Here is a 9,758-nt window from a genome sequence, read left to right on the forward strand (position 1 = left end):
CTCTCGTGGGACTGCGACTCGCGGATGCCGTGCTGCTACTCGTCGCCTTGTTTGTCGGTGCCCAGCAGCAGCGCTCAGACGTCGTAGCCCCGGACCCACGGCAATCCCGCCGAGAGATCTGGTTTCGCACCAAGGTCAGCAGGGAACCATCAACTGCCCAGTCTCAACACCACCGCCAAATGAACCGTCCGGCTTTCCCCGCCGTTCTCCGTCCGTTTTCCTTGCCGCGCCGCGCCCGTCGCCCTCTACTTTATCCCATTGCGTCACACCTCATCGGGTAACGGATGGTGCGCTAGCACTTCGGTTGTGGCACGCCGCACGAGCGCCGGCAAACAACATACAATCCTTGAGTAAGTGGTAATGCCCAATACCCGTTCCGGAAATTGCGATTGTGAAATCCTTCGCGAATGGTGCACTGGAGCAACCGCTTCAAGCTCGGCGGTGTATTTTCTGATCACGATTCTTATATGTACTGTACCTGCCTCGCCAGTTCGAGGAGGAGCGTGGTGTCTTTCCCAGACTCGGGAAGAGTGCATTTAAGCAAGACTTGGTCCGCCATCGTCAGCATTAATATATCATCTTTACTAACGGACTCTCAAGTCACAATCGGTCTTTCTGGAGTGAAGCCCGACCATCTGAATGCCATCTACCACATTTTTATGTCCAGGATACGGCCTTTCGACGACTCATCTCCTGGCCAACATGGATCCAGACGCTACCCAACCGCCGTTCACCGCCAGCACGGACACTATACCGGAGCAAGATGAGCCCAACTCTGCGGACCTGTCATCCGCCTGTCAGAAATTTGCAGATGACGAGATTAGCGTGATCCGGCTGCGGCCATCAACGCAGAAGCCGTGCAACAGCATACCAGATACCACCTCTTGTGCGGCAACTGCACCTCCGTCCAAAAGTTACAGTCGGCGCAGTCCATCCAAGGGGCGGCGCAAGTCCATCGACGGCCGGCCACTCACCCGCAGCACCACCAGGGTATCGGTGCGCATGAAACCCCGGTCGACTCCAGCATCCATGGCCACAGTCACTCCTCAGCCGGGCCCGGAAACTTCTACGGTTCCTCCCTCTGGGTCCCCATCGTCCAGGAAAGAGCAATCGTCGGCATTTCCGCGAAAGGTGTCGGCTGCGTACTTGAGAGCGGTGTCTTCATCTTCGCCGGATCAGACGTCGACGCAGGCTTCGAACGGTCCCTCTCCCATTGGCAGGAACAGTGGCAACCTGGGATCGTTGAGAGGAGCAGGAGCATTGCGTCCACGGTACTCGGTGTCGTATCGTCTCCCCAAAGCGCCACGAGCCACGGCCACTGCTGCCGCCGCCGACAGCGCCACTGGAGCTTCAGTGGCTGAGCCTTCTGCAGATATGACCGTGGAAGCAGAGCACACGGATGCTACCGCCACGAAGGACTCTGCAGGAAAGGAGGATGGTTCTTTGCCGGCGAAGTCCACGGCACTTCTCGATGAGGCCACGGCTCTGGCAGCAGCGTGGAGAGAGGTCCAGCGCAGAGAGCGAGACCTCAAGGTCCGCGAAGACGCGCTCAAGCTGGGCCAGAAGCGCCTCCGTCACGACCGCGAGGTGTTCGAGAGGGAAAGGCGACAGTTCCAGGAGCTGTTGAAAGCGCAGCAGCAGACATGGACGACCACTACCACGACCACCACAACCACCACTACCACGACTTCTACTGATGCTGCTGCTCCGGTCTCTGCTGCTACCCCTACTACCACCACCTCTGCTCCTGCTCCTATTGCGACCCCTGCTCCTACTACGACTCCTCCAGCGACTCCTCCTATCAGTACTTTCGCTACTGCTGCTCCTTTCGCTGACCCGGCTCCCACCACTCCCCCGGCTCCTACTGCTTCCCCCGCTCCGTTCGCAGCCTCGGAGCCCGCTACTTCGTCGGGCCCTGCCACTGGTACTACTGTCCACGACGAAGCCAACGTCCGGAAAAGACGATCGGTGAGGCGGAGCAGAAGCAAGCCGCGGGGCAAAGTGGTCCCTGACGACAGCTGGCGCCGGGACCATCGCCAGAAACCGGCCAAGGAGAAGCAGCAGCAGCAGCACGACTACCGCAGCGCGTCCTGGTGGTCCGTCAACGGCAGCGACACGTCGCGCCACTCGTCGGCATCCTACCCCTCGGACGCCGACAGCATCGCGACCGCCACCACGAGCACATCCTCCTCATCCTCCCCTCCCCTTCCTGCCCCCTCCAACCCCCAGACCGCACCCGCGCCCAACCCCACGCCGGCAACCGCGCGCGGCCACGTGCGAACGTGGTCCCCAGCCGACCTCAAGCCGTCGCTCGCCGCCTACAACGCGCGGTGGTCGTCGCTGGCGCCGCGGTCGGCCAGCATCCCGTACCCGGCGCCGAACCACACGGCGGGCGAGCTGGTCGACATGAGCCACCTGCGCTCGCTGCTGCCCAAGGGCATGATGGAGCGGGTCGAGGCGATCCTGGGTGCCGCCAGCAACAACGGCAACCACGACGCCGTCGTGCAGTACAACGCCGTGCACTTCTTCCTCGTCGCGCGCGGCGTCGCGTGCCGCCCCGTCGTGCTCGACGACGCCGCGGCTGCTGACGGCTTCACGCCCGCCGCTGACGTGCTCGTGCCCGACTACGGCATCGGTTTGCGCGGCGTGCCCGTCGACGCCAAGGTCGGCAGCGACGTGTCGCTCAGGGTGCTCGTCAGGGAGGTGCGCAGGGAGCTGAGGCGCTGGCATGAGGACGGCTTGAAGCACCGCTGTGAGGGTGATGGTGAGGGCGAGGGCGAGGTCGGCGAGGGGCTGGCTAAGGACGAGACGGCGAGGGCCGTCTTCAGGGCCTTTACCGAGCTGAGGGACGAGCTGTTGGCCGAGATCCGGTGGAGGAAGGATATTGGTGCCGGTGGCGGTGTCGCCGCTGCAGGCGAGACGGGGAGAGAGGAGTGGGCGAGACCGGGGTCTGGTCAGGAGAATCGGAGCGATGGAGGAGTGGACTGGACGGTGCTATCCGAAGCTATGTTGTAGGACGAAAAAGGGGAGCAACTTGGACGAATGACGATGCTAATAATTAGGTGACACGAGAGATGACGGTATGAATTAGATGACTGCTCCGCGAGGAGAATCCGACAACGGAGGCGTTTTGTTTGAGTTGCGAAAGAGTCTTGTGGCAATACCTTGGGCGGCACAGTTTGGATTTTTAGTAAATGTAGGCTTAGTTACTTGTACAGAAGAACATGGTATATTCGTTATTCTTTTGGCTCGTCGCTTCGTGACGTCGTTACCATCGTAATGTCCGGACTAGGCTATTTTATCGTCAAATCTTCAACTCCCTTGCTACAGCTTTACATGACTTCCCGTTCGGTTTGGAGAATTGTACTTTCCGTGAAGTCCTGCTTCTAATTCCGGGCCCCCTCACTGCACAAGCCCCCTTTCGTCAAATTCCATTACAACTCGATTGGGCCTTCGTCAGCTGCCCATGGGGGTATCATTTTTGCGGCCTGAAAAGCCACGCGCAAAAAGCCTTCCAGGGTCCTCCCTGCAGACTTTCCACCATTTTTTCCTCCTTGCTGCCAATTCAGTTAGTCCGTTATTCGCTGTACGCCGGCAAGCTTCACCGCCGGGAGGGCTCACTCACCCGCAAAACTATGAGCAAGTAGGTACTCGCTTACGCTCGCATTTCAAGGAGTCCCCCATCCGTCCTGGAAGGGCCTCACGGAGAAAATGCTGCCGTCGAGGTACATCATCACCTCGCGCTCGTACACGCGCTGCAGACAGATCTCCGAGTCGCGCGCGCGGATCTCCCGCAAGCTCTCGTTACGGGGAGAAAACTGGCGGCGGAGCATCCGCCCGGGGGTTGGCGGCGATGACGAAGAGTAGGATGATGATGAGGAAGAGGAAATCGACGCCGACGATGCCGTCGACCCTCGCCGCTGCCGTGGCGGCGACAAGGGGAACACGGTGGGCGGAGCGGGGCGGTAGTAGTCTGGCACTGCCGAGAATCGGGGAGACTTTTGTTGTCGGCGGGAGGAGGTGCTGTTGGTGTAGTAGAGGGCATCGTCGATCTCATGGATGATGGCGAGCACGCTCTCGGACCCGTCGCTGCAGGCGCTACACGACCGGGACGAGGCCACCGACGACGATGGAGAGGAAGCCCAGGTGCCAACCTTGGGGAGTCTACCTGGAGGTTCGGGCAACGGGCGCGGAAGGCGGCGGCGGAGGGGCGAAGGGGTGGAACGAATGTCCGGGAAGTGAAGAGGCGGGGAGGGTGAGCGGCATTCCATGGTGAACAAGCATGTACCCGGACGGGAAAGAGGCGATGGTCTCGAGAAGCTGAAGGGAACACACGGCGCACGGTGGACACGAGCACGGACAATCAGCCTCGGAAATCAAGGTGGGAAAGGTGAATCAAGGGGAGGGGTGGCGGGTAGAGGTGGGCTTGGAGCTATATAGACGGCCTGCCACCACATTCTTGGGCCGTGATCTCAGAGGGCAGCGCTCTAGGCTGGGCTTTTTCAGGCAGGGCTGGAGTGGCACAAGACTGGATTTGGGAGGCCGAAGGTTGCTCGAGAGGTTGGGCGTGGGCCTGCCACCCAGCCACTCGGGCAAGACGACGCGAAACAGAGAGCCCTGGGGCGCGTGAGTAGGCGATAAGATGAGCGATATGCTGCGGTGGAGCAGCGAGGCCGCAGGGCTCGGTAAGCTGATGTCAGTGGGCTTCTGGGCCGTCGTGGTGCGAAGTGTCGCGGCGAGGGTTGGTGACGTCGGGGTACAAGTCCTGGCCGTCAGGTGCGCGCTAGCGACGCGTTGCCGCGGCCACTACTACTAGCGCGGGCGGTTGCTGCAGGGAAGCGGGAGGAGCAAATAAGCTCTGCAGCCGCCCGACATCTGCTTCTGCTGGTCATGCGGCGCTGCAGATGAACTCGACCCGATACGTCTTCGTCTTCCCGCTCCCGTATCCACTTCTGAACCCTTCTTTTCTCCACCGCCGTACCTGGACTTTGCCGTCCTGATGACAGGTACGCAGGGGTGCTCCGCCTCTCGTCTGGCCTTGCCTCGACTTGGGCTGCCCTCTGCTGCGCACCTCACCGCCGCACACCATCTTCGACGCCGCACTCTTCGCCGCAAGTCACTCAGCTCCTTCAGCCCTTCAGCCTTTCATGAACACCATCCCATGATCCCCACGGCTCCCCGCCGGATGTGAAGTGCAGAATGTAACACAAGCCCGCAGCCATCATCATCATCATGACCCCTGCCGACCGCGTACCGAGGCACCAAGGCAGAAGACTCGTTATTCAGCCTGATGACTCGCAGCTGTGGGTGTGGGAACCACGGCTGCGGGCGGAGGATTAGCACCCGTCTCGGAACACTCGCATTCGGCACCAGGAGCACGTGGTAGCCGCTGCCAATCACCCCCGACAATACATATGCACGGCTTACGGCTGCTTATCTTTCGAATGCTTCTGTAGCAAAACCCTCTTCATCAAGTGTGACCTGATCCAGTTCATTTTTGGTGGTACGGCTTTTTGGGGGCGGCTCCTCTGTCGATCTGCACAAAATCGAGGTGATTCGTGGTCACTTGCTCATATTATTCTGCTCTTCAGTGAAAAGGCTGCCCTCGAAACAACCAATAGCCTATTTTCCTTGTGCACCACTTACCACTGCCTCTACTCCTTCTCTTTTCTGAAGGGGGCTCATCTCTAGCCAAGCCCGTTGCCACCCCTCCGTAACGCCTGAAATCATGTTGGTCTAACAAACGAGGAGCAGTCCAAATTCTGCTATCCAAAAGGGACGCTGCTTGACGCTTCAGGTGAAAATCCCCACGCCGCGTCCTTCATCTCGAAAGGAAAGTGGGAAAGCTTTATTCAGCCCTGACGCCGAGGTGCTGTTCAAGGAGGGGGTATCTTTGTTACAAACTTACGAAATTCAGTCAACATCCGACGCGTCCGTCTCTCTCCTCCTGTAGTTCCCGAGAGGGATGCCGTAATCGTCCTCGTCATCCCATTCGTCCGCCTCGTCTTCGCTCCACTGCCATGCTCCCGGAATCTTCTTCCCCCGCCGCAGCCTCCACGAATCCGGCGTGAACACCCCGGTCGCGATGCGTGCCGCGATGCGGAGCATGAGCGCGACCAGATGCGCAGGCGGCCCGATCAACATGCCCATCGTCTTCTGCATGATGGCCGTTCTGTACTCCTTCTTGGGATGCGCCTGCGCCGGCGGAGTGAACAGATTGGCCGGATGGGGCATCGGTGAGAAGGCTCGCAGATGCGACGTGCTCGTCAGGCGCCGCAGCCTGATGTTCTCCGGCGGGGGGTCGATATCTGGATAGCTCAGATCGACGGCCGAATCCGAATCGCTGGTCAGTGTTGGCGTCGGCGGCGCCGAAGTTGGCCGTTCGTCGGCACGAGGCGATGGCGTGAACGGTGACCGCTCATCTTCACTCAGGTGCGTCCGACCGGTGATGGTCAGCTCGGAGATCTCACGCTTATGGCGCCTGCCAGGGCTGGAATCCGTATTATATTCTGACGCGCCGTCTACCGACTGCGAAGGTGGCGATTCTCGACCCATCGATGCGGCGTCAAAATACATGGATGCCTGCCGAGAGTGCTGCTGTCGCAGATGCGATTCGTTGTTCAGCGAGTAAAATGAGTCCGCAGTCGAGTCTGCGGCCGACGAGATGCTTGCGGCATCAGAATGGACGTCTGACGACTCTTCAGCCGAGACGCCAAGCGAAGAACTCGACGTCGACCTGAGCATCGAACTTGACGCAGACCTCAGCCTCAGCCCTACCGGCGCCGTCACCGACCTCGAGCCCTCGGCGGGCCTCGTGTTGGCTTTGAGGGGCGGCCGCCGTTGGGCAGAGCTCTCCGAGGAGCCGTCCTCGGAAGGAGTCTCGTCCTCAACGATGGAGCTGGAAATCGACGACGTCGAAAAGACGCTACTGCGTCTGTAGGGGCCGGATGATGCAGAAATGGTGCTCGTTTCCGAGGTAAAAGATCTCTCGGTTCCCTGGCTCACCGGCCTCTGTCCGTCCTCGGGCTTCCAGATGCCGTCCAGCTTCCACTTCTTGGCCCTGCCGGGTGTCACGGGTCTCTTTTTACGCGGCGGCGTGGCCGGCACCTCGGGTATCTCGACGTGAAAGCCGCGCGTAAACGGACAGACGGTCTTTTCGTACAAAAGGACCTTCTCCATCACGGCCTTGAATTCCTCCACCTTGGCCAGGTTCTCCGCCCCCTCGCCGGGAAGCTCGATGCGGTAGTACGAATTGGGGCGGGGTATGCGCATGGCAAACTTGGACACGCCATCGACGCACCAACACTGCGACTTGGGCAAGATGGCGTGCAGCAACGAGCCCGAGTGTAGGAATGCGACGGATCCGGGGACGCGGTAGATTCTTATGGGGCCTGTGCGATGGTTAACAGCGGGCAGACGCAGCTACTGCGTCACACATACCAGCAGCGACGGTGCTCTCCGTTGGCGAGATCCAGGGGATCGTGTCGGCGTGGCCATTGTCCCCTAGCACCGTGCGATTGCTAGCGCTAGACGACGGCCGAGATAACGACGAGGCGGTCGTGAACAGCAAGATTTTGGCGAAGCTGTGATTGAACAGTATCTCGACGCCGTCGGCAGAGCCGGGCGATTGCGCCGCGGGACTCGAGCCGGCGAGGCGCGTGGGCAGGGTGAAAGAGCGGCGCACGCCGTGCTTAGCGGTTGGTTGCGCCGGAGTTGTGGTCGAGGGAGCAGGCGGGGAGGACATGGCGCATGCGGGCTAATCAGGTGTGCATGCTGACGCGGGCGTGGACGGGGTTGGTAGTGACTGCAGGCGCGAGGGTCGTGGTGTTGCGTGAGTGGAGTTTGTTGTGCGGTGGTGGGCGGGTGCGGGCACAGCAAAGAGCAAATGGCCGGTGACGAGGATCGACGGAGCCGGCGGCTGGCGGGCCTTCACGCGGCATGCGCGTGAGCTGCCCTACAGGGGCTGTTCAAAGCCATCTCCACCGCCCTCGCTATTGGACGCTCGTCAAACACAATGCGAAACGCCGCGGCACCACCATCACCTGTCACTCATGCGCGTCGTGTCCTGGCTTCGTGAATTGAGCTCTATGCTAGCTGTGCTCGTAGCGAAGTACAGTCCTGATCTCCCCGCTCCCCCAGCCCCGTCATTACGTCGCCTACTCCAAATCCGCCGTGACGTTGGAGAACTCGCCCTTCTCCAGCTTCGTCTTCCAGAAGATGGGGTTCGTGTCGTTGAAGCCGTGCTTGACCCAGCCGTCCTCCTTGACGTGGTAGAGGTTGATGAAACCACCCGAGTATGCGTCCCTGTGCGTGGCCGCCAGGATGCTGCGGCGACCCAGCTCGAGCGCGTCCTCATCCGAGAGATCGTACTTGTACTCCGCATCCAGGACACCGTACGCGAACGTCTGGCCGGAGCCGACACAGAAGAGGTTTCCGGCGAGACGGGTGCCATCGCTGTCGATGTAGTAGAGAGCCGGGCCTTCTTGCGGCGTCACGCCAGCACACATGGTACCCTACGGCCAATATATCAGCATATGCTGCACTTTCAGTGTTTAGATCCAGCTATTACCATGCTCAGGCCCATTCCCTTGTAGGAGTAGACCAGGTTCGCGAGAATCTTGGAGGCGGCGGCGACGGAGATGCGGCGCTTGTGCCTGAGTTCGTGGAGACGGCACTGCATGCCGAGGTAGGCGAGCCAGTATTGACAATCCTGATAGCGTCAGCGTGCGTGTTTCTTGTGCGAGAATGGTGCGGCTCACAGCGGCGCCACCGGCCATGGTTCCCAGCAGGCAGTTGTTGATCTCAATGACCTTCTTCACCGTTTGACTGGCGATCCAGTTGCCGGCCGTCGCTCTCGAATCGGTTGCAACGATAATGCCGCCCTTGAACCTGAATGCCAGCGTCGTGGTACCGTGAGCCAGCTTGATGGGGCAGCTCGGGTTGGAGTGGTCGTCGGTCATGGCGCGGAGCCATGATGCGGGCTGACGGAGCTGTTAGCACCACGAGAAGCTGCGGGCGGGAGCTGGAGTGCTCGACGTACGGCGGCGATGGGAGGAAGAGCGAACTTCAACGACAGCGGCGGGGAGACCTCCATGAGCTCCTGCTGTTCGTCATGACCATAGCCTTCGGTCTGGTGCGCCGGCTGGCTGTACTGCGCCACTAACGATTCCATGGTGCGGAGTGTGATCTGGCAGGACGGGTGAGGGAAGCAGAGGAGGCGGCCGAGATACGGATGCGGTGGTTGATGGGGTCGGAGGGTTGCGGTGGTTTGGAGCTTGGGTCTTGGTAGAGCTTCGGCTCCAGGCACGCAACGAGGCGCGTCAAGCTGACCGGGCGGCCAACAGAGCCGCACCGCCAAGTCTCGCCGCCACCTATAGTCAATACCGTTTTGTCAAAGTGCGATGCAAGACGTCAAACATGAATCTGAAATTGATTCATTGCGTCCATGGAGTCGGATAATCGTCTCAGCGATTTTCTTCGTCCTTGCCTGAGCCAAAGATATCTTTCCTGCTTCATCCAATAGGACGGCACATGAGACGGACAATTCAGAGCACAGCAACGCGTCAAAAGGCCATACACTGAACAGCACGCGCGAGATCAAGCAACTGTAGGCGATATTCGAGGGCAAGCAGAGCCATGATGCGTGTTCGAGATCAAGCAACGTGGAGATTTTAAACGCATTGAACAAGACACTTGCGCCGAAAGCAACGGCCATGCATAGGCTTCGACCGGAAAACAGATGGGAATCCCAAGGCGGG

The 9,758-nt window shown here is 60.2% G+C and overlaps 4 protein-coding genes across 4 annotated transcripts; 1 reads left to right on the forward strand and 3 right to left on the reverse strand.

Moving 5' to 3' along the window:
* Positions 1-702: 702 nt before the first annotated feature.
* On the forward strand, positions 703-3,015 carry LTHEOB_12659 (uncharacterized protein; the record flags this gene model as incomplete). The annotated part of the gene is made up of 1 exon (XM_035509550.1): positions 703-3,015. One exon carries the CDS (start codon positions 703-705, stop codon positions 3,013-3,015), a length of 2,313 nt encoding a protein of 770 aa, XP_035364414.1.
* Positions 3,016-3,668: 653 nt separating this feature from the next.
* LTHEOB_12660 (uncharacterized protein) lies at positions 3,669-4,271 on the reverse strand (the record flags this gene model as incomplete). Its single annotated transcript, XM_035509552.1, has 1 exon — positions 3,669-4,271. The coding sequence occupies one exon, from the start codon at positions 4,269-4,271 to the stop codon at positions 3,669-3,671; it is 603 nt and encodes a 200-aa protein (XP_035364415.1).
* A 1,642-nt stretch (positions 4,272-5,913) lies between these two features.
* LTHEOB_12661 (uncharacterized protein) lies at positions 5,914-7,744 on the reverse strand (the record flags this gene model as incomplete). Its single annotated transcript, XM_035509553.1, has 2 exons — positions 5,914-7,391; positions 7,441-7,744. The coding sequence occupies 2 exons, from the start codon at positions 7,742-7,744 to the stop codon at positions 5,914-5,916; spliced, it is 1,782 nt and encodes a 593-aa protein (XP_035364416.1).
* Positions 7,745-8,156: 412 nt separating this feature from the next.
* Positions 8,157-9,172, reverse strand: LTHEOB_12662 (Proteasome component pre2; the record flags this gene model as incomplete). Its single annotated transcript, XM_035509554.1, has 4 exons — positions 8,157-8,513; positions 8,570-8,710; positions 8,760-8,981; positions 9,041-9,172. 4 exons carry the CDS (start codon positions 9,170-9,172, stop codon positions 8,157-8,159), a joined length of 852 nt encoding a protein of 283 aa, XP_035364417.1.
* Between the last annotated feature and the right edge of the window lie 586 nt (positions 9,173-9,758).

The sequence above is a fragment of the Lasiodiplodia theobromae genome, assembly GCF_012971845.1.
Source record: "Lasiodiplodia theobromae strain AM2As chromosome Unknown scaffold_69, whole genome shotgun sequence".
Classification (NCBI taxonomy): domain Eukaryota; kingdom Fungi; phylum Ascomycota; class Dothideomycetes; order Botryosphaeriales; family Botryosphaeriaceae; genus Lasiodiplodia; species Lasiodiplodia theobromae.